The 25,023-nt window shown below is 40.8% G+C and overlaps 1 protein-coding gene across 1 annotated transcript; it reads right to left on the bottom strand.

Moving 5' to 3' along the window:
- Positions 1-6,836: 6,836 nt before the first annotated feature.
- Positions 6,837-7,172, bottom strand: LOC122661740 (auxin-responsive protein SAUR71). Its single transcript, XM_043857241.1, has one exon. It carries the CDS (start codon positions 7,170-7,172, stop codon positions 6,837-6,839), a length of 336 nt encoding a protein of 111 aa, XP_043713176.1.
- Between the last annotated feature and the right edge of the window lie 17,851 nt (positions 7,173-25,023).

The raw sequence follows: 25,023 nt of genomic DNA, 5'->3' as shown, positions 1-25,023 counted from the left end.
ATGATCATCCGAATGAGCCACTTCGTAGTTTTCGGCTTGATCACATTTATCACGATGTATTACATGATTACATATGCATTTATTGGACTACGATGGATGGACGTGAGTGGTAGTCTCTCGATGGTTAGTGAACATAAGACCTGAGAAGTCCTTCCATAAAAAGATCAATTATGCGTTGTTGAGTGTTGACATTAGGTTTCGTTTGGTTGTAAGGGGAATTAAAGAGAAGGGAAGGGAAAATTTTCAAACTAAAAAAAAACTTTTGTAATCATTACCCCATGTGAATATGTGAGTGTATAAATTACTTAATTGTTTTACCATATTTAGTAATGATACATTTTACATGTAATATTTATTTTACATTTTAAACCAAAGGAAATTGGATGCAAAGTAAAGTGGAATTTAATAACCAAATATGGAATGATTTGGAGTTAGTGATATTGTCACATGGGATAATGACTACAAAAATTCTTTTTTTTAAGTATGAAAATTTCACTTCCCTTCCTTTAATTCCCCTTGCAACCAAACGGAGCCTTAGTGACTTGATAAATATGGAAATATATACGTACCTACAAAATGCCAATTTGAAAAAAATTATCGTAAAAAGGTCAGGCAAGAAAATGTTTCTATTGATAAGTAATTTTTATTTTTTCTCATTGCAAAACCTGTGTTATGATTTGTTTTTCTAAAAAAAACAGTTTTGTATCTTAAGTCCCTTCTCACGTTCATGGCAATTGTCAAGATAAACCTAAAAGGCATATGGGTATTGACATTAGGAAGTTGACATCTCACTTCGTATTGGGTTCTGTGGCTAGTTTTCTCCACCTTTTGTTTTTAGGTTTTTAACAAATGTCTCCCTGAAAATCCCCATTTGTCCAAATACTTCCTTACAATTTTTTTAATTGTAAATGCCTCCTTAATTTCAAAACATTGTTGCACTTGGATCCAATTTGCGTTAGTTTTAGGGAATCTAATGATCAAAATGCCATTCTAGTAAAAATCTATCAAAAATAAAAAATAAAATGACCAAATTGCCCTCATCTTCCCCCAAATGATTTAGGGTTTGAAATTGAAAATCAAACCATAAACCATTTGAGAAAGATGAACCCTAAAATCAAGCCTCCAAAATTGAAGTTACAGTGAAGAAATTTATTCGAGTTTGCTCAAATATTTACATGAAGGAGACTAATCTTGCTTCTCATAGAAATCAAAATCCACAATTCTAGGTGGAGATCTTGATTCATGTGTTCATGGAATTGAAACATGAAGTTGGAAAATGTAATTTATATAATGCATTGTTGTCTGTGTTGTCTAAAGTAAAATGGGGCGATTCCTGGCTATGTAGACTCCCGCGGTCCAATCTGAGCCTAATCAGAGTTACGAATCCACACTTATGGATGAGCAGTTGCATCAACTACTAAGTATATGCTCTTTTGATCTTCTTAAAGGAGATGGAGAAGTCATAATTACTCTTACGTCGAACTGAATCGGAAGCAAAGAGTTGTCAATCCAATGCTTTCTTTGACCACCCAGTCCTTTGTACTTCCTACCCTTCTTGAAAATCATTAAAAATCCTCCGACTAGCCGATTCAACAGTTCCATTTTGTCTTTATTCAACTTGGTTTTCACATTAAGTTATGGTTTGTTTTGAACAAATCTTATCTGACAGAACAAGTTATCTTTCGTTTGCAGAAGTCCTTGTATGCACATCATTCACCCACAACTCTTTTATTAATTGGATCAGAAATGACAACTTAAATCGTGCTATCATTTTCAGTTCGCTCAAATATTTCATTATAAACAATCTCTGCAAACGATCTCAGCAACAAATTCCCTCATCCCTTGGCTTGATTCATGGAAAATTTTCTTCACTGCAACTTCAATTTTGGAGGTTAGATTTTAGGTTTCATCTTCCCCAAATGGTTTAGGGTTTGATTTTCAATTTCAAACCCTAAACCATTTGGGGAAGATGAGGGCAATTTGGTTATTTTATTCTTAAATTTTGGTGGATTTTTATTAGAAGGGCATTTTGGTCATTAGATTCCCTAAAACTAACGTCTAACGTTCCAAATTAACGGACTGGACCCAAGTGCTACAATGTTTTAAAATAAGGGGGCATTTATAATTAAAAAAATTGTAAGAGGCACTTGGACAAATAAGCATTTTTAGGAAGACATTTGTTAAAAACCCTTTTTTTTTTTGTGGTAAAACTTCACCACCTTAAAGATATATAAATACCTCAAGCTCATACGGGCAAGGAGGATTAGAAGCTCGAAACATTAGGTTGTGATATGCATGTCCAACTGGGGTGAGCATTCTAATTGCTTGTGAGAACCTGGAAAATTCAAGTGGTATCATGGTGTGACCATCTACAAACTTGGTAATGAAGTTAGATTCAAATTCCGGGGTACGTTGTTTTTCTTAGGATTTATGCTTAAATAGTCAATATGTTTGAATAATTTCTATGCCAAGTTGATTACAACAGATTTTAATTACCAAAAAGTTACAACAGATTTTATATTTTTTCCTTTGCCAATAAGTTTTTAGATGTGGACAATTTTGTAATCGAGCTTGGAAGTTTGGAATCACTTTAAATCATGTGTGTGGTTCCAATGTCTACAATGGAGCGGTCGTGTTTTCTTCTTTTAGCCTGGTTCATTTTCACTGTTCTTTCCCTCGTCTCCCCCAGTTGAATTCCCCTCAAATACATGAATTTGGCTCTCCTCCAGCTGTGGTGGGAGCTAGAGGATCCAACTCAGCCAAAACAGGTGTTTAGGTCATTTCACAGGTGGATCCCACCAACCCCCCCCCCCCCCACAACACCCCCCCTCCAACAACCCCCACCCCTTTTGTTTTGATTGGGCCGGATTCTCTAGCTCCCGCCATGACTGGAAGAGAGCCAGGTCCCAAATACAATACATTAAGACATTCATCCCGCTTCAGACGTCGTCGTACAAAGTCCTGTCATATATGCCACCCCAAACTCACAATGGTGTTTTGACCATCTGAGCAATGAATTTTCTTGGGATTCAGGTCTGTGTTTTCTGTTTATAGGTGGTTGATTTTGGATCTTTGTTCCAGTAACCAATTTCTTAAGATGCTTTGGTTCTTTTCTGATGTTCCGATTTTGATTTCAATGAATTTTTTTATGGTTTCGTGTCGTTTGTGGGTTTTACAAGCTTTGCTAGCCCATCATTTGGGATATAAGGCCCTATTGGGAAATAGCCTATAAGTGTTCAAACCGAGATTATGCCTAAGTCAATCTGCATGGGTGAACAACACGAATCTCAAGATTACACTTAAGTGTTTATTCACCTAATTTATTGGTGGATACAATACAATGTGACGTTCTTTCTCTGAAGGTATGTCATATTCTTTCTGGTCGATTGTGATTGTTTGATATGAAGACAAATGCAACATTGCGGTTATACGAATACCTACTCCTTCAAGCATGACAATAAAACCATGAAGTTTCTTCCTGCTAAGGATCTCCCTGACATTAAACTCATGAAAATAGTAAGATCATTCCTCCTCCAGTGTGTTGCTTCACATGGCCTCCTTGATTCTTTGTCAAACTCGACAGAGTTCGAATTCTTTTCAAAAGAGGAGAATTGATGCAATATCACTTGACTGGTCTAATGATTTTTGGTCCAACAAGGGTTGGAATAGTTTATCTATTTAAGTCTTTTATTTATTTTGAGTTGGGTAATAGGAGTTAGATAGAGGGACGAGGATCAAGGTGGAAGAGTTTGGCATTGAAGCCTCATTTATTTGTGTATCAACTCCCTTTCAACCATCTAACCCCCTAACCCCATAGATCTAGGCTGCGAGGCTGGATCAAGTTCTCATACGCCAGAAGGCGCACAGATGGAATCCAAGAAAGTGAGTGGATTACATCTGTGCGCCTCTTGTCGTACGAGAATCGAGAAATAGAACCATTCGTGGTATCTTAATTAGGCTACTAAAGCTTATTTTATGTGAAAGTATATATCATTTGACTTTTATGTCAAAAGTTAAAACCAATTATGTAGAAGGGGCAATAAAGTTAGATTACAAATTCAGTTTATAATATATATGTTTGGTTACAAACACATGAATCCTTTATATTAACGGATGCATTCATACAAACCCGCATTCAAGTAGGGAGCTAATGTTCACAACTATTCTCATTGGCGAAGTATTGATAATTTGGATGAAGATCCTTTAAGCTATTGAGGATAGCTTGGACTATTTAACTGTTGAATCTAACAACAAAGTACTGATTTCACTTTTCAAATAGCGATCGAATCAATCCACCTATTTTTGTCATCTCTATTATGCAAGATATCATGTATTTGGTTTCTAGTTTAGAATCTACAAGGGAGAAAAACAATTTGACTGACTCCCTTACTAGGAGGACCCGATCCATGATGTGTAGGACTGATTGGCTAACTTACACTCCATGACTTCTACAAGCTTGGGACTCAAAATCCATGTGTACCACACGTCCTTTTCAATAAATCTGTATTTGCCCAAAATAATAATAATAATAATAATAATAATGTGGATGTATGTAAGGGTGTCAAAACTAAACCGAAATCATTTACCGAAACTGAATCGAACCGTTTAAATCGAAATCGACAGACCATATAGTCAAATGGTCTGGTTATGGTTTTAGAAATGACACCGTTTATTTAATCGGTTTGGTTCGATTTAAGCCGATTAATGCAACGATTTCAAACCGTGTAATCCAATTAAAACTGATTATAACTAAACCGTCTAACCGTTAAAAACTTAACAAAAATTTTTTTCTTCTTATACACAAAAAGTCAAAAACTAGCAAGTAGCATCTACTAAGCAGTCATGTTTCTTCATTAATGATTTTTCTTTTCCAAAAAAAAAACTAATAACTTAGTAAGTAATGAGGAATAAGTAATAACTAGTATTAATAAATAGAATAGAAAATGTATATAGAACCGTCTAACCAAAATCCTGTAAAATCGTATAGAACCATTTAGCCAAACCGTTTACCAAACGATCCAGGTTTTGATTATGAGACCGTTTAGTTAAACGGTCTAGTTACGGTTTCTACCCTCAAGCAGTCAAAACCGAACTGAATCGAACCATTTAACCGAAACCGAACCATTTAACACCCTTAGATGTATGAAGGTCTTTGTGGCACAGTAGGGTGCCTAGCACACATTCGACGGCTGGGAGCATCCGGGCATGCAGCCCAGCACACGGGTGCGGAGCACAAGATGCTCCCAATCGTCGGATGTGCACTGGACGACCTGTCGCGCCACAGCTAGAGGAGCACCATCCGATGTATGAAACATCTTCACACTCAAGAAGGGAGCTGACGTGGATGTAAGAAACATCCTTGATGCCTTGAACAAATAGCAAAACCGTACCCCACCATGAGACACTTGGACGATATGCAATGGGTTCACATTGTATGATCCATTTCTCTTCTTCCCTATACTACCCAACTCATCAAGAAGTGAATTAGGTCATCTTCCCTATACTACCCAACTTCTCAACGAGTGAATTAATTAGGTATAAATATATGGAGAACCATATAACAATTTGGTGCCCGGCGCGAGAAAGAAGGATTGCCAAGAATGTGGCATGCCTTGGACATCATAAACAATATTTTCCTTCGGAGGAAGGTCATTGAGTTTTAATTTCTCGGAACTGACATGCTTCTGTGGAGTTCTCTTACTCTTATTTGTTGGTTTGAAGGTTAGGGACACCACCCTCCAATGTGATGCATCCTCGATCTTAAAAGTCTTAGATTTTTTTATTTTTTATTTTTTTATAATTTATTTTTCCAAATGAACAACTATTTTAAGATGAAACTCAACATATAAATACAGTTTACAAGGATGGCACAGAACACAGTCTTTAAAAATCCAGATTAAGGAAATGTGGTGCTGCAGTAAAGAACTAACTATATGAAATGCTCAAACCTTCATATTCTGGTTGTGTGCCATGGAACTTAATTCATAGATTTATCTCTCTAGCAGAAGAAACTGATAACTTTACTTCAATTGTAAATAGGTGGTCTAATGATAGATCGAAGTGAATTTTTTTTGCTGCTACCCAGATTGGTTGCAGGAATGTCCCTACTCACAACCAAAGAAATGAAATAAATCACTTTCCCTTAATTAGGTTCACAAATACATACCCTCCTAGGTTTAAATACTTTTCAAAATACCTTTTTAGATTCTGTTTCTTTGACTGTGAACTGGGTAGCAGCAAAATATTATCCCTAAATAATAAATAATCTCGGTCTTAAAAATAATTATGTCGGGCTGGCTTAGTATGATTAAAGGGTTCCTCTCTAGCTGGGGAGTGCTAATTGTAATTCCACGGCTCGATTTTTGGCCCAGAAAAGTCACTCTCTCACATTCGTATTTGTACTTTGTAGACGAAAAACTTTTAATTAATTGAAAATTTTGTATGGATTGAGAAGCGGTACGGCACCCAATTTGGATCCCCTAACCAATAATCTAAAAAATAACTCCCTAATTTTTACGACCCAATTTCTACCCCCCCCCCTCCCCCAAAAAAAATAAAATAAAAAATTATAACCTAACTTTACACCCAAAAAAGGAACACCATATTAACTAACTCGTGAAGCTCTTGCGTGAAGATTATCGTCACAATAGCTAGCAAAACCCGTTGGCTTTGAGCTAGAGAGGAGATCTAGAGACTTTATAATTCCGGTCAACTAACCATGCACAAATGTAAAATCTTTTTAACAAAAAAAAAAAAAGAATGAGAAAGGGTGGGAGCGCGCAGCAGGGAAGAGCTAGAAATCCGCCGGAAGAAGAGACGATGCAAGAAATTATAGTTTAGTTTTGGCCGCAGTAGTTGTGATGATGATGAGTTGCAGCAGCGTAGAACTTGGAAATGAGATCGGGAAGGTCGACGTAATGTTCTGCGAAGGAGGGATTTCTGGTGTGGAGGAGTTGGAGGAGGTGCTGGAAAAGATCGATCTCACAAGCTATCCTCAGAGCTCCATTGTAGGAGTAGCCGAATTCGTCCACGGATAAGTGGAGCAGGTTCACCAGGAGTGGGTGGTTCAGGTAATTGGCTTCAAGATCGAACTTGCGAGGAAACTCTTTGTCCTTCCCCACGTACACACGAACATGACCTTCCGGGAGGTCTGAAGGGATATTATTATTCATCAAGAAGCTCTTCTTCTTCTTATTCTTATTCATCGTCGTCGTCATCATCATCATCATCATCATCGTTAATCTGCCACCACCGTAGCACAAAATCTTCTTCAGAAGGCAGGCCCCCGCGGCCAGATTCAAATTCATCTTCTTCTTTTTTTTTTTTTTTTTCTGTTGTCGTTATTTATCGTTCTTCCTCTCTCGATCGATCTGTTGCTCGATCTTCCTCCTAATTAAGTCGGCCGGCTTTTTCTTCTTCCTGTCTCGACTCTCGACTCTCGACTCTCGACTCTCGATGGATCAGCCTTGCTTTTCTTTTTGTTGTTTACCTCACCCTTGATTGTTTCCTCCTCATCGATCTCGTGATCTTATCTGACAATTTAATTTTGCAGCATTGGACTTATTAGTGTGGGAAGGGAACTAGCTCCAATACGTTTATTTATAGTAGTGATCGAAGGCCTAAAATTATAATCATGTTCATACCAACCTTTAAAAGTCATACGTTTCAATAATAATTTTTCCATTTTTTTTCAAAAATTATACCATATAATAATCAAGCTCATCTGATCATGCCTCAATAATTATTGATATCATCAGATCATCAAATCATCAATCATTTTGGCGCACTCATGCCTCATAGAGTCATAGCTCATTTTACTTGGGTACGGACAAGTCTCCCTTCCGCCATTTTTTCAGGGTTTTGTTATTTTTTCAGATTGGAATATTATCCATTTATTTGAGGGTTTTGTTATTTCTTCTTTTTAACTGTTTTGCTGTTAGGTTGTAATATTCATTATAAATAAAGTGCACCTTCTCTCATTAATCACAAGTCACATCATTCTCATTCTTGATTCCAAACTTGATATCAGATTAAGTAGTCCAGATTCAAGTGTGAACTCATGGAAGGATCTTTATCGTCTCAATTACACTATCTGTACTTGAGTCAAGTACATCTAACAGAGGAGGTAGAAATGATTATCCTACCTCCTGTCCGAGGTGGGGTCCACCTTCCTCTATTAGATGTACTTGACGATCAGATCAAATACGAGCAGTGTAATTGAGAGGATAAAAATTCATGAAATCATACTAATATCTTTCCTTTTAAACTATTTTGTCATTGGGTTTTGTTATTTTTCCCTTTAGTATACTAAGATAATATTGCTGCATCCATGGTTTTTCCCTTTCTTGTTCGCAGGGTTGGAGGAAGAGAAGAGTCGTTCGTTTTCGGGTTAGGGAATGACCCGACTCTCATCAAAGGTTTTATGGGTTAAAATAGATTTAAATAAATCTGACCGTTGGATGTCCTCTAGTCCATGTGGTAACGAATGTGAACTCAACTCCAATTTTCTAGGATAAAGACGATTGAGATCTAACTTATTCTTTCTTGAGGAGGAAGAAAAAGGAAGTCGGCCAATGCCGATCAGCGAGAGACAGTTCCATTGCCAGTTCAACACGGAGGAGTTAATGGTAAGCCATGTGAGTTTTCTGATTCTAATATTATTTTAAAGAACTTATGGGAGCTCTCTCTCTCTCCTTTTGTCTGTGAGGAATCAAATTAAAAGATGAAGTAGGCCAGATTCAAGTGTGAACTGATACTAATATCTGTTAAATTAATAGTTAAGAAATCAAAGGAAGATGATGGGCGGCGAGGATGGAGGAGTGGGTCATGTGAGGTACTACTGCATGCGGTCATCTGTGAGAGGTGCAGAGGGACTGAATGGGCTTCCAAGGTGATAGAAAGTGGATATTGTATTGATATTGCAATATTACATGAGAAGAGAGGTAGTATATATAGGTGATGCAATCCACAAGATTGGAGAGTCAATCACCTAAGATGTACACCATAAAAAAAAATAAAAGATTTCAATACTATGTAAACGGGATTCATTGAGGATCATATGGGATTACAAGATTGTGGTGCTAAGTATGGAAGATTGAGTGAGGATCATGAGGGATTGGATAGGATTGCAATCGGATTGAGTGGGATTGCAATCTGTGACAAAATACGAAAGAAAACCATTATCACATGTGGCGTGATATGGTCTGATACACCCCCTCAAGATAAAGATGCGAGCGTGCAAATCTTCAGCTTGTCCCGTAGAAAAGAAAACCTGGCCGTACCCAGGCCCTTGGTCATAATATCTGCAATTTGATCTTTGGTAGAGATAAACCGCACTTGCAAGTCGCGTTTGACCACTTTGTCGCGAACAAAATGAAAATCTATTTCCACGTGTTTGGTGCGAGTGTGGAACACGGGATTTGCTGACAGATAGGTGGCGCCAATGTTATCACACCATAACACTGGCGCCATAGAAGTGGAAATGCCGAGTTCACCAAAGAGAGCCTGGAGCAAAGTAAGCTCAGCACATGCATCTGCGAAGGCCTTGTAGTCTGACTCGGTGGAGGATCGTGCAACTGTCTTCTGCTTTTTGGAGGCCTAAGAGATTAAATTATTCCCCATGTATATGGCATACCCGCTAGTGGATTTTCGATCATCTGCATCTCCGGCCCAATCCGCATCAGAAAAGGCTTGGAGATCAGAAGAAGTACCTGGGCTAATACGAAGTCCATATGCAGCGGTGTGTTTGAGGTAGTGTAGAATACGCTTTACCATAGTCCAGTGATCCTCAGTAGGGTTATGCATATACTGGCACACCCTATTGATAGAGAAAGCTACATCTAGCTGTGTGAGAGTTATGTACTGCAGTGCCCCAACTGTCGACCGATATTTTGTTGGATCAGGAATTGAAGCACCCCCTTCTTTAGATGCTGTAACAGTAGTGGCCATGGGGGTGAGGACCGGCTTACAGTCTGACATGCCGGCCCGCTAAAGAAGATCTGAAATATACCGGGATTGAGACAGTGTCAGCCCATCAGAGTGATATGTCGCCTCTACCCCTAGGAAAAAATGCAAGTTGCCTAAATCTTTGATGGAAAATTCTGATGCAAGCCCATTTAATAGAGTCTCAACGTGGGACCAGAATGTCATCCACGTATACTAGCACATAGGTGGTCGTGGGACCCTGATTATAGATAAAAAGTGATGGATCCGTTTGTGAGGACCGAAACCCTAACTGGAGCAAAGATTGTGATAGACGACTAAACCAGGCCCGTGGGGCCTGCTTAAGCCCATATAACGACTTGTGCAAGCGACAGACATGATTGGGTCTAGTGGCATCCATGAAACCCTGAGGTTGTGACATGTAAACTTCTTCATTGAGAACGCCATGGAGAAAGGCGTTTTGAACATCTAGTTGTCGGATACCCCACCCCTTACATACTACCAACGAAAGTACTGTCCGAATTGTGGTGGGTTTGACCACCGGGCTAAATGTTTCATCATAATCCAAGCCCTGCTGTTGGTGAAAACCTTTGGCCACAAGGCGGGCCTTGTACCGTTCAATGGACCCATCCGCCTTGCGTTTGATCCTGTACACCCACTTACAGCCAACCAAATTTGCATTAGTAGGGGGGGGGACCAATGACCAAGTGCCATTTCTTAGTAATGCATCAAACTCATCAGACATGGCCTGACGCCATAGAGGGTCCTTCACAGCCTGACTGTAGCAAGTGGGTTCGGTGGGTTCGGTGGGGGGGTGGGTGTGGTGTAGCTAGATTTAGTGGGGTGAAATGAGCATGGGGGCGGTGGTGGGATCAACATATAAGTCACTAAGTAGGTGTGTGCAACGTGGAGGGGAAGATGGTGGGTTTGAGGCCGGGGAGGAATTGGAGAGGGGGAGAGGGGTTCGGTTGGAGGGAGTGGGGAGGTAGGTGATGGAGATCGGCCATTTGGAGTAAGTGGTTGGGGGGGGATCGGGTAGGATCGTAAGGGGTAGGGAAGTGGAGATGGTGGTAACATTGGATTCACAAAAAGGGAAGCGCAGCTCATCAAAACGTACATGTCTAGCAATGTAAATACGATGTGATTCAATATGCATGCACCGGTATCCATGGTGATGGGGACTATACCCAAGAAAAACACATGGAGTGGACCGAGGATCAATCTTATGAGTATTGTAGGGACGAAGAAAAGGAAAGCAAAGGCACCCAAAAATTTTAAGAAAACTATAATCAGGTGCATTAGAGGTGAGAAGTTGATAAGGAGAGAGATCTCCAAGAATTGGAGTAGGCATTCTATTAATGAGGTAGACAGCCGTTCAAAAGCATAATCCCAATAAAGTTAAGGAACAGAGGCCTGATGCATAAGGGTCAGCCCTGTCTCAACAATATGGCGATTACGCCTTTTAACGGTGCCCTGTTGTTTATGCGTGTGAGGGCAAGAAAGTCTGTGATTTATGCCAAGAGTGGCGAAATAAGAATGGACAGAGCGGAACTCCCCCCCCCCCCCCAATCGGTTTGCACATTTTTTATTGCAGTAGAAAACTGGCGTTCCACCAATGCTTGAAATTGCTTAAACATGGGAAAGACATCGGATTTGGCCTTAAGAGGGTAAAACCAAATAAAACGTGTATAGTCATCCACAAAAAGTAAGAAATAGCGATGGCCTTGAGATGAAACAGTGGGAGATGGTCCCCAAATATCACTAAAAATTAGAAACAATGGTGAACTACTGCGATTATTAGTTTCACGAAGTGTCAAACGGCTTGACTTGCCCATTTGACAGGTTGAACATAAATGTGGAGATAATGGTAATTTAATGTCCTTAACCATAAGACGAAGGGAGCAGTCATGTGGATGACCCAAGCGTTGGTGCCAGCGATCATAAATAGAAACCTGTGCAAGATTGGTGGAGGGAGGAAATTGCAACTGAGATGGTAGATGATAGAGCCCGTCCCTGCTAGGTCCCGAAAGAAGAATACGATTGGACGTCGGATCCTTCACATGGAAATGGGTTGCATGAAATTCAAAGAAAATGTTATTGTCAGTAGCGAATTTATTTACAGAAAGTAAGGAATGAGACAAAGAAGGAACATGCAAAATGTCAGAAAGAGACAAAGAACGAGAGGAAGATGGAATAAAAGAAGAACCAATATGCGAAATGGGAAGGGAATTACCATCACCAATGGACAAACCGTGCTTACCATTGTAGGGCGCATAGGATGATAGTGACTGCAAGTCAGGTGTAGCATGATGAGTGGCCCCGGTTAGTAAAGGAGGGTTAGAAGTGGCAACATAGGCCGATGGAGATGGAGTGTGTGGAGATGGCTGGCCGATTTGCTTGTTCTTGTAATAACAAGTGGGGGCTTGATGATTGGTGCGCCCATAGATCGTGCAAGGGTTGTGTGCAAAGGCATTGGATCTGCCAAAGCCACGGGGTCCATTTGGACGGCCACCACCACCCCTCCCTCGACCGCGACCATTAGGAGTGCCACGGCCAAAGGACTGGGAAGGAGATCCGCAACCGTATTGAGTCATATTTGCAGTTGCATTGGCAGTCGGGTCCACAACAGCTTGGCGAGACTGCAACAGATACTCATGGCTAACCAGGAGGCCATGCATATCCGTATAACTGATCGGTTCTTGACGATCCATCATGGTTGGTACTAAGGGCTGAAACTCCGCACGTAATGCGCAAAAAATATGAAGATTGAGATCCTCCGTTGGGAGGGGCTTGCCGGCAGCGCTTAGATCATCTGAGGGAGCCTTAGCTCTGCTTAAAAACTGGGTAACTGTCTCATCTGGTTTTTGCACAAGTTGCTGAAGGGCAGCATTAATAGATAGGATCCTTGGAGTGGAAGCATTGCTGTAGGCCGCATGAAGTGCGTCCCACAGCTCTTTACTTGTTTCTCGGGGCCTACTGCAAGAGACATGGCCTCATCAGATAGTGAAGAAATGAGAATACTCATGATCAAGAAGTCTTTCTCCTCCCATTGTTCAACCTGCGACGCGTCCTTGGGGCAGGGATTTGAGCCAGTGACATAGCCATAGAACCGCTGGCCTTTGAGATAGGGTACTATTTGGGTCTTCCAATAAACATAGTTCTTAGAGTTTAGTTTAATGGAGAGTATTTGTGAAAGGCTTGGTGTTGGTGTGACGGTGGAGGGGGGATTAGAAGCACTTGGGGTAGAAGGTGGAGAACCCATATCGTCGAAGGAAGAGAGGACGTGGGAGAATTAGGAAAAAAAAGGGAGATTAGTCTTGCTCGTTGGAGCTGCTGGCTCCTGATACCATGATAGAAAGTGGATATTGTATTGATATTGCTTAGCCTTGAATATTACAAGAGAAGAGAGGTAGTATATATAGGTGATGCAATCCACAAGATTGGAGAGTCAATCACCTAAGATATACACCATAAATAAAAGATTTCAATACTATGTAAATGGTATTGATTGAGGATCATATGGGATTACAAGATTGTGGTGCTAAGTATGGAAGATTGAGTGAGGATCATGAGGGATTGGATAGGATTGCAATCGGATTGAGTGGGATTGCAATCTGTGACAAAATAGAAAAGAAAATCATTATCACATGTGGCGTGATATGGTCTGATACAAGGTAACAGAAAGAAAGAGCAGAGGAAAAAGGAGAAATCAGAGAAATTAAGAAAGGGAATGAAGTGAAGTAGCTAGCGAAGTCGACCTTGTTCCCATTTCCCATTGATAACTAACTATGACAAAAGCCAGCTGGAATAAAGCGCGTATTATCGGACGGATCTGAGAGGCGGGAGGAGCTACCAATGGGTGTTTTAAGATTTTTTGTGTCTCAAATCCCAAGTGATACCCAATCATGCATTCAGGAAATTTTTTTTGAATTATTATTGTGAAAGTATAATTTATTATTATTTTTTCAAATGTCATAAGATATAAAAAATAAATAAATAAATAATTGATATTAAATTAAGGTGCGTCTGTTCGTAACTAAAAAGATATAAGATAACTCTCATCGTTCAATTTGGATCCTTTAATGTGAAGCTGCCTGGCAATGTGGGAAATGACCATCTTAACCCTATCTGAGCGCTTTGTCCGAATGGAAGTACGTAAGGCGGTCATTTCTCGCCTTACTGTATCTGCACAGCACGGTTCTGTTGGGTAGCTCGGCACTAGAGGATCAGGATCCCTAATCGTGTCGTACTTCTAACTCAAGTTATTAGTCCACCGGAGCGTAGACCCCACTTGAACAGGATATTCGGGTAGTGGGTATGATGGTCATTTTACCCTTGTCCAGGTGTGGGTCGCACAATATCAGGTCGCGGCCGTAAAGGAGCCAAATCCTAATGCAATGAGCAAGCACAAGCATCAGAACACACGCATTTGTAGGATAAGTTGTAACTATACATTTTTACCCTATAATAAAATGAATTTTCAATTAATTAAAGGGGGTGATGTCGTAAATTAATTTGCTACCCTCATCCCTATCCCACCTTAAATCACACCTGCTTGCTCCAAAACCGATTCCAACGTCCTGGAGCGTGGCAGTTTAAAAAAGAAATCATCCTTCTTGCCGGCTAGATGTTCACGACAGAGAATTATGAACATTAATAATGATTTTCCAACGGGTGTCAGCTCCCGCAACCCCTCCATGCATCTACCACAGCCCCTTGGGCAGCCCGGCCTCCACCGTGATCCCCACCCAAATAAAGCATGAAGCACATGTACGTGACACAGAATGTCTTTTGAGAGGCATAAGCATTTATTCTCAGTGAAAATGCTTGGTTCTTGGATCTCTTGAATTGCTGATTTTAGGGACGAGGGAAAAGTGAAGACATAACCATGGATCAAGAACTCGGCCGAAATCTATCGAGATATTTTGGTTTCGCAGATTTTTGAAACGAGTTGGAGATGGATTTTTAAAAGTACAGGGTTTTGACAATGTATCGGTGATTTCTATCAGTTTCGACTATGTTTTGATCGGTTGAACCACCTTAAATCAGACCTATATAATACCTTATCTCGATCGTGAAAGACATATCTCGACTTGGTTTCGATAGAAATTCCTCCAACCAAGATTTCCCCATGTATGAGAGAAAGTACCAGGTTTCAACCAAAACTTGATTTCAGCCATATCGAAACCTGTTCAAAACCCGAGTTCTTCATCCTTGGACATACAAGAGAGGGAACTCCCCTTACAGTATGTTGTAGTGCCAAACATTTGGACCTAATTAAGAACAAATTGATTCCCAAGTACAGGCAATCCCTAGGCATTTCTCCATATCCCTAACTAAGACTCTTCTCTGATAGACATACTCACTGAATTGGGGTTATTCTTGCTGAAATGTATGCCACATATTCTTAGATAAGTATTTTGTTTTTTTCTTATGAATACTCTTAGATAAGGTTTTTTTTTTTTTTTTTGGACCTGAATGGAAGGTCCACAAAAAGTTGTAAATGGCATTAATATTGGCTGCATCTTCCTTACTAGCCCTGCAAAAGACATGAATGTGCGTCAACGACAAACCTTGGAGAAGTCCCAGCTGCCACTTCCACCCACCCTTTTGAAAGAGTTCATCGAGTGGTAAACCAATAATAACACGTTGTGATAATAAATCTTCTCTCTCTCTCTTTGTGCATAGTATAGTATCTTCTTCTATCCAGTGTTTAACTCAATCAACTCCAAATTTTAAGCCATGTGGAGGGATGACGCGGATAATTTCAACCATGGGCAATCAACAAAAAGGATAGTACCCAAGGGGTTGCTCAGTTGGCAAAGACGAACACCTCAAATGTAAAAAGTAAAAAGTCATAAAGATCAACTCTCTTTAGGGTTTCTCCTAGTAAAATATATATAGAAGTTTTCATTTCTAAAATATTAAAAAAAAAAAAAAAAAACAAATAAATAGGGTACCTTGAATGTGTTTTTTTGGCTGAGGGTACCTTGAATTGCCATATGTCAACTAATCCAACTAAATCATATAATATATTCATCTTAATTTTATACGTTCCTTCTAGATTTTCCAACATTTTTTTTTTGGTAATAGAATTTATTATCGCTGGAACAAGATTCCAGACGAGTCGGCATACAGATCAAGAGAAATACAGGTAGGGGGGAATTCATCCCAAAAACCAGAGGTCTGAGTGGAAGCTCCAGCCGTTGCTAGTCTATCAACTATAGCATTTGCCTCCCTCCAAGTATGAACAAAGGCGAGATGGCTGAAAGAAGAAAGGAGGGCTTGACAATCAGCAATTATGTTAGCTATTCTCCATGGCATAGAAATATAGGACCCCAACAGAAGTTGAATGACCGTTAAATTGTCGCTTTCAATAATGAGATTGAGAAAGTTCTTCTGTAACACCACTGTCATCGCCATGCGAACCGCCAATGCCTCCGCTACCAGTGCTTAATTCCATCCTATTCCTTGCGAAAAGGCACAGAGGAAAGAAGATGTATGAGACCTGCAGACTCCTCCTATGCCTGCCATCCCTAGATTACCCCTGCTTGCACCATTGACATTAAATTTGACTATAGGGGCAGGTGGAGGGGTCCATTTGATGTGCCGAACGATCCTCTGAGGAGGGGGGGTGCAATTCTTCAATTGATCTCTGGCATGAGCAATGGCTCTAAGAGTGACCGATCGTGGAGCGAACGGTATTTGCCTGAAGATGTAGTCCCAATAGGCATTCCAAATGGACCATATTAGACTACAAAATAGAATGTCATCTCTTCGTTTGGAGCTTGTTATTGCTATGGCATGTAAGATTCCAGCTTTGATATTGCGATTTGGAAAGAAATTACTCAGCCCAACATTCTGCCTAAGGGCTGTAATAACCGGGCATTCAAGAAAGAGATGGGAAGCCGAAATCGGCCTTGTTTGTCATAGAGAGCATATCGGATTAAGGTCAAAACCTCAATGGTTGAGAAGATCCGGCAGTGGTAGCTTGCCATGTAACGTCTTCCAGAGGAGATGTTGGATCTTTGGGGTTGTTGGGAGGTGCCATACCTTCAACCAATTTGAATCCGGAGGCGCATCCCTATCATCAATAGCTAACTGATAAGCAGAAGATACAACGAAAATGCCGGATGAAGTTCCCAGCCAAATAATCCTATCTTGAATGGGGAAGATAGGCAGTGGGATGGAAAGGATAGTTAGCGCCACATTTGGTGGCCACCAGTGAAAAATACGATCCCTCCTCCAGGAACCAGACTGATGATCAATGAAGTAATCCACTGTTGAGGGTGCTCCAGAAAGATTGGGAAACGGAGCCTGAGATGGGGGAAAGTTGGGATCCAAAAGTCAAGCCAAGGATTGGTGTTGCAACCATTTCCAATCTGAAAGAAGGACCTCTTCTTAAGGATTTCCTTTGCAAAGCATATTGATTTCCACCCCCATGAAGAGTTGGTTGGGCAGTTTGCTTGCAAGAAATTGGTGCGAGGGAAGTATTTTTCTTTCATCAATCTTGCCCAAAAAGATGTAGGAGCGGATAGTAATTCCCACCCTTTTTTTTGCCAAGAATGTTGTATTCATAGGAGTCGACAATTTGATGTTGAGTCCTCCCCTTTTCCTTGGAAGACATATCATATTCCACGATACTGTAGGCACGAGCGAGTTGGTTCCATTCGACCAGAAGAAACTTCTGCTTGTACTATCCAAAGCCTTTTGAACTGATACCGGGATTTTGAAACACGACATAGTATAGAGAGGCATGGCTGATAGAGTGGATTGAATGAGTACCGTCTTACCTGTTGGACTTAGATGCTGTGTTTTCTAGTGTTGCAGCTTCTTTGTCACCCGATCAATCAACTTAGAGCAGTGATTCTTAGACAGTTTCCCATGAGTAAAAGGGATGCCTAAATAAAAATCCAGAGAGTTGGTGGGAATGATCTAGAAGAATTCGCGTAGTTATCTCTTCAGAGTAGATGTGACATTCGGGCTGAATTATGCTCTGGTTTTGTGAAGATTTAGGGCTTGTCCCAAGAATTTGTAATAAATGTCGAGTACTTCACTAAAAGCTCTGGCTTCTGCCATTGTCGCTTCTCCAAAAAGAATCCAATCGTCCGCAAAGGCCATGTGAGACACATATACCCCACTTCGGCCGATTTGGATTCCTTTGATTTTATGTTGCTGATGGGCTACTGCTAATTTGGTAGATAGAACCTCCGCACACAAAACGAACAGATAAGAAGATAGAGGATCACCTTGTCTGAGGCCCCTGGTTGGCTTGAAGAACTGAAGTGGTGATCCATTTAGTAGAATACTAAGTTGAGTGCTCTCCACGCAAAACATTTCTTTGTTGATCCATTCCTGCTCGAAACCATACTGAGTCAGTGTGTGGTGGAGGAACGCCCATTCAACTCTGTCGTATGCTTTTTGCATATCAATTTTCAAGGAGAAGAAGCCCCTATTTCCTCCTCTGGTCATTTTGATTTTGTGCAACATTTCATGACTGATGAAAACATTATCTTGTATGTCGCCCCTTGATAAAACCATTCTGACTAAAAGAGATAATTCTGTTAAGGATTGAGCGTAGCCTAATGATCAAAATCCTGGAGATAATCTTGTAGATGAAGTTGCATAGGCTGATTGGTCTGAATTTTGAAAAGGAGGAAGGGTGGTCGACTTTGGGAATGAGAGAAATATAGTTTTGATTCAATGACAGACTGAAAGTGCCAGTACTAAAAAATTTCTTGATGCAATCTGACACCTCCTCAACCATCGTGGTCCAGGCATTTTGAAAAAACATCCCTGAGAAGCCGTCTAGTCCTGGGGCTTTGTCTGATGGCATCTGTTTGACCTGTAAAGGAGAAGGACACGTGTTAAGATTGTTAAACTTCTTCTATGTTATTTGTACAACTGTTCTAGAGTCTTCTGTACACATCAGCCGATTGTAAACTATATATAATGTAACAGCTTTGACTGATTTCAATAGTGAAAAATATTAAACTCCAATATAGTATCAGAGCTGTTGCTCTAACGAGTTGTCTTTTTCCTGGGTTTTTTTTGTTTCATGAAACACGTGTTTCTTGAAACCCTATTTTTTTCTAGTTTTTCGTTCTTCATTTCTTGAAGATCAACTCATGTCTTCTGATCTTTCCGGCAACACCACTTCATCCACCGCCACTCCACCACTCATCTCGCTAAATGCAGCTCCATCTTTGCCTTTGAAACTCACCGCCACCAACTACCTTCTCTAGCACGCCCAATTTCTCCCTCTACTGTGCGGCCATGATTTACTTGGCTATGTTGATGGCTCATTTTCACGACTGAGCTCCTCTCTTGATGCTTCTCGCCTTTGGGATTGACAGGACCAGCTAATTCTCAGCTAGATCATATTGTCTTTATCGGAAGAAACCTTTCCCCATGTTATCAGTGCTCATACTTCATTTGATGCCTGAGAAACCTTAAGCCGAGTCTTTGCTCCTACCTCTTGATCCAGAGTTATGGACCTGAAGGACCGGCTCCTACGCATCCAAAAAGGTCCATCGATAGTGCAAGAATTTCTTCTGGAAGTTCGATCCCGCTTGCAGCGATCAACAACCCAATCAGTGATGAAGATCTCGTTCTGGCTGTGCTCCGAGGGTTAGGAGATGATTATCGAGACTTTGCCACTTCAGTGCGCATTTGTGCAGAGCCAATCTCATTCTTGGACCTTTCTGGTCTTCTGCTCAACCAGGAACTATATCATTCTTCCACGGTTGTTGCCGCTACTTCTCCTATATTGACTACAAACATTGCTTCAACTAATGATCGCAATGTGAATAACAGATCTGGATCCTCAAACAGATCTGATCGCTATGTGAACAACAGAGGCTCCAGAGGCAATTACAGAGGGCGTCGTAATTACAAAGGATTTGGATATTATAGGGGAACTGGAGGAAATAATTCCAGGAACTATAACAACAATTACAAGAGCTACTCTCAGGGAAATGGCAGTTCTGCAACTGGTGATGGTTCTCGTGGCTCCTCTTCTAGGGGCTATCATGGCAATGGTTATCAAGCTAGCTCTAATGGAGATCTCTCCTCTAATGGTGACCCTTCCTTTCTCAATGTACCATGCCATACTTGTCAAATCTGTTGTCTCGATGGACACATTGCTGCCTAGTGCCCTCAAAGATTCAATCACGCCTATCTTGGTAAGGCCTTTTCCTCCACTCTCAATCTCTTCTCCTCTGTTTCTCCTTCTTTGTGGTTATTAGATAGAGGCTCTAACAACCACATCACTGCAGACTTATCCAATTTACCCATTTGTGACCCTTCCTCTAATTCAAACAACATAGTTGTGGGAAATGGTCAAGGTCTGTTTATATCTCATTTTGGCTCTGCAATTTTCTCTTCCTTTGGTCATTCTTTTGTTCTTGCTAATATCCTTTGTGTTTCTGGTATACATTGCAACTTGCTTTCTGTTTCTCGGTTCTCCTCTGACAATTGTGTATATTTTGAGTTTAATTCTAATTCTTCTGTTATCAAGGACTGCTGGCTGCCTCTAACCTCTCATGGTGGCTCTAGCTCTTTGTCTCCTTCACTCTATTCAGTTCAGCTATATCTGTAACTGACTGGCACAGACGACTTGGTCATCTCTCCTCTAAGCGGCTACTTCAGCTTCTTCCTTCTATTTCAGGTTCTACCACTGGTAAACTACCTCTCTGTGATGCCTGTAATTGTTCTAAGGCACACAAATTACCTTTTGTTTCTTCTAGTTCTACTAGTCATGCTCCATTAGAGCTTATACATACTGATGTTTGGGGTCCAGCCCCTGTGGTTTCCTTTGAAAATTTTCGGTATTATGTGGTTTTCATTGATGATTTTACCAAATACTATTGGTTGTATCCCATGCACAATAAATCTGATGTCCTAGCCGTATTTTCTCACTTTAAGTCTCTTGTTGAAATATTTTTTCAAAGGCCTATTAAGAGCTTACAGTCTGATGGTGGTGGAGAATACACCAAACTCTCTTCCTTTCTTTCCACTTGTGGCATTACACATTGGTTCTCCTGTCCACATACCTAGGAACAGAATGGAGTGGCTGAGCGTGAGCACAGACACGTGGTTGAAACAGCTCTAGCACTCTTATTGCAGGTTGGCATGCCCAATGTTTTCTAGACTGTTGCCTTTCAAACGAGTGTTTATCTCATTAATAGGCAACCTATTCCTTCACTTGAGCATCTCTCTCCCTTTGAGTGTCTCTTTCACACTTCACCAGACTATCAATTCCTTCGAGTGTTTGGGTGCCTCTGTTACCCTTGGCTTCGGCCTTACTCCAAAAATAAATTGTCACCACGCTCTCGCCCTTGCATCTTCATTGGTTACTCTCTTACCCACAAGGGATATAGGTGCTACGATCCCTCCTCCCAGCGGATCTTTGTCTCTAGACATGTGGTGTTCGACGAACAACAATTTCCATGTTCCACTTTGTCTTGCTCTCGGCCTTTACCTCTGCCCATGTCCTCCTGGCTACCACATTCTCTAGTGCTATTTCTTTGTTCACAGCCACTGGATGAGTGTCCTGCAGGTCACGTTATTACTAATTCTGGCAATGTTCCACATTTGCAAGCTGGGCATGCTTCTGTTCAAGGTTGTGTACCTGTTGATAACCTTATTATTGATGGTGGACATGTAATTCCTAATGGTGGACATGTATTTCCTAGTAATGGACATGTAACTCCTAGTGATGCACCTGTAATTCCTGATGGTGGACATGTAATTCCTAGTGATGGACATGTAATTTCTGCTAGTGGGCCTGATAATAGCGCTAGGCCTGCACCTACTGCTGCACTTGGGCCTCAACGTTCACATCGGATGGTCACTCTGTCGCACACTGGTGCACTCAAACCTAGAGATCGGTTGAATCTGGTAACTGCTACGGCTCCTACTGACTTTGTACCTAGCTGTTACAGCCAGGCTACAAAATTTGCTCATTGGCGTCTTGCCATGGCTGATGAACTAAATGCCTTAATAAAAAATGGAACTTGGGTCCTTGTACCACCTTCCCTGTCACAAAATGTGATTGGGTGTAAGTGGGTGTTTCGGATCAAGCGCCGTCCCGACGGTACAATCGAGCGTTACAAGGCTCGGTTAGTAGCCAAAGGCTTCCACCAACGTCTGGGCTTTGATTTCGCTGAGACTTATAGTCCGGTTGCTAAGCCGACTACCATACGCATTGTTTTGTGCCTTGTGGTTACCCTCGCTTGGCCAATACACCAATTAGACGTCTCCAATGCCTTTTTACACGGTGAACTTGTTGACTCTGTGTTTATGTCTCAACCACCTGGTTATGTGGACAGCGCTCGTCCCTCTCATGTTTGTCACCTACATAAATCTCTCTATGGCCTATGCCAAGCTCCTCATGCCTGGTACACGAAGTTGAGCTCATTTATAGTTTCACATGGCTTCGTTGCCTCGCGCACCGACACGTCTCTGTTCATCTATCGATCATCCACAGTTGTGCTTTACTTTCTTATCTACGTTGATGACAGTCTTATCACTGGCAATGATGCCAAGGCGATTATAGCATTGATTACGGCCCTATCAAGTGCCTTTGCTCTCAAAGATCTTGGAGAGCTTCACTTTTTCCTCGGCATAGAGGTCCAGGGCACCAATGCTGGTATGCATCTTACACAGACCAAGTACATCACGGATCTCCTGCATCATACAAATATGGTTTCCGCCAAGCCAATCTCTACTCCTATGACACCTAGGGCACTCAAGGCTACAGATGGCACTGCCCTTTCCGATGGCACTTTATACAGGAAAACGGTTGGGGCACTTCAGTATTTGGCTATTACTCGTCCTGACTTATGTTTTGCAGTCAGCCGTATAGCACAGTTTATGCATGCTCTAACCTATGTTCATTGGGCTGTTGTTAAGAGGATCCTCCGGTATCTTTGTGGCAGTAAAACCACTGGTTTATTCTTTGGTAGCCATTCCTCCGTCTCCTTAACATCATATTTCGATGCTGATTGGGCTAGCTACCCAAACGACCGAAGATCCACGACTGGTTTTTGTATATTTTTTGGCTCCCACCTGGTGTCTTGGGGCTCTTGCAAATAGAAGACGGTAGCACGTTCTTCTACTGAGGCAGAGTATCGCGCTGTGGCTGCCACAGCCACTGAGCTTGTTTGGATCCGATCTTTATTGGGGGAATTAGGTGTGTTTCTCTCCACACCGCCAACTCTTTGGTGCGACAATGTTGGTGCAACATATCTCATTGTGAACCCAATTTTTCATTCTCGGACCAAGCATATTGAGATTGATTTCCACTATGTACGTGAACTGGTGGCTTCCAAGCGACTTCTTGTTCGCTATGTCTCCACACTTGATCAATAGACTGATATTTTGACAAAAGGGCTTCCGCGACTCAGATTCCTACAGCTTCGTGACAAGCTTGCGGTCAAGGACCCGCTACGCTTGCAGGGGCGTGTAAAGGAGAAAGACACGTGTTAAGATTATTAAACTTCTCCCATGTTATTTGTACAACTATTCTAGAGTCTTCTGTACACATCAGCCGATTGTAAACTATATATAATGTAACAGCTTTGACTGATTTCAATAGTGGAAAATATTAAACTCCAATATGACCATTATGTAAATTTCCTCATCTGTGACCGGTCTAGTGAGTTGTGTATTATCCTCTGGCGTAATTTGACCCCTGATGTGCTCAAAGTACGAATCATCTTGGAATGGGCAACGAGGACGTATAGACCTCTTTAAAATAACTATATCCTACCTTGACTTTCCAACCATTTTTCAAGGCTTTGCTTGCCAAATGGCAAACTTGGTTAAGCCAGAAATTGGACAGTTAGAAAGAGAATGATGGTGACGCACGTGTAAGAGATTAGGGGTGGCAAGTGATACTTATAGGAGACGCATTGTGTTAGGCACTTAGGCCTAGCAGTTATTGTATCGGCACCAGTATCGAGATCCTCAACTGTCGAGCTACCCAGACACGGTGCTGCACTTAATGACCATCTTACCCCCACTCGGACAAGAAATTTAGGCAGGGGTAAGGCGAATATTGCGCACAACATCGTGTCTAGGCAGCATGATCTTGCCACGTAGCTCGGTAGTAGAGGATCCAGATTGAGCCAATACTGGATCAAAAAAATTAAGGGAAAATTTCCTAGATCTACTAGATTAAAAAAAGAATTACAAAATAAGTATATTTTAAATTTGTTTTACATCCATAAAGTTATATTTTGAAAAGATTTACCCAATCCCCAAATCAGTTAGTTACCGTCCCGCCCAAACTATAAACTTCCTAATATACCCTTTGACTTAATTTTTTTCCTTAAAAAAACACTAAAGATAATGCTTTAACCGTTTGCATTACCCCAAAATATATATATATATATATAGTGTAACCGTTTGCACTTTGCACTACTCATTGAGTTCTCTCTTATTTCTATTTGGCGGGAAACTTGCAGAAACTAGCAAAAGTGGGGCTCGTTAGGTGCAGGAAAAAAAAAAAAAAAAAAACTGCTACAGGAACAAAGAAAGTGAGAGAGACCCAATACTCACCGGGACTAGTGAAGATGATTAACGAGTGAAAGAGGAATAACGAGATAGAGATAAATGATGATGATTAATGAGTGAAAGAGGGATAACGAGATAGAGATGAAGGGAAGCACCTAACCGACTTCTATTAATCTTGCAAGTGTCTCTATAGAAAAGGGAATTCAATAAGTTGTGCAAACGGTGGTTTTTTTTTTCTTTTTTTTTTTTAAATTCAAACGATTACACTATTTTATTTTTTTTTGGTAATGCAAACGGTTAAAACATTATCTTTAGTGTTTTTTTAAAGGAAAAAAATTGAGTCAAAGGGTATATTAGGAAGTATATAGTTTGAGCAGGACGGTAACTAACTGATTTGGGGATTGGATAAATCTTTTTAAAATATAACTTTATAGATGTAAAACAAATTTAAAGTATACTTATTTTATAGTTCTTTTTTCAATCTAGTACATCTAAGAAATTTTCCCAAAAATTAATTTTTACCGAAAAAACAAAAGGGATATCCATTGTTCCATACCATAT

This window comes from Telopea speciosissima, chromosome 5 (assembly GCF_018873765.1).
Source record: "Telopea speciosissima isolate NSW1024214 ecotype Mountain lineage chromosome 5, Tspe_v1, whole genome shotgun sequence".
Lineage (NCBI taxonomy): Eukaryota > Viridiplantae > Streptophyta > Magnoliopsida > Proteales > Proteaceae > Telopea > Telopea speciosissima.
This window is presented reverse-complemented; position numbering and strand designations above follow the sequence as displayed.

Bases quoted from the DNA above. Each gene is read 5' to 3' on its own strand.
- LOC122661740 (XM_043857241.1), bottom strand. From the start codon at position 7,172: ATGAATAATAATATCCCTTCAGACCTCCCGGAAGGTCATGTTCGTGTG.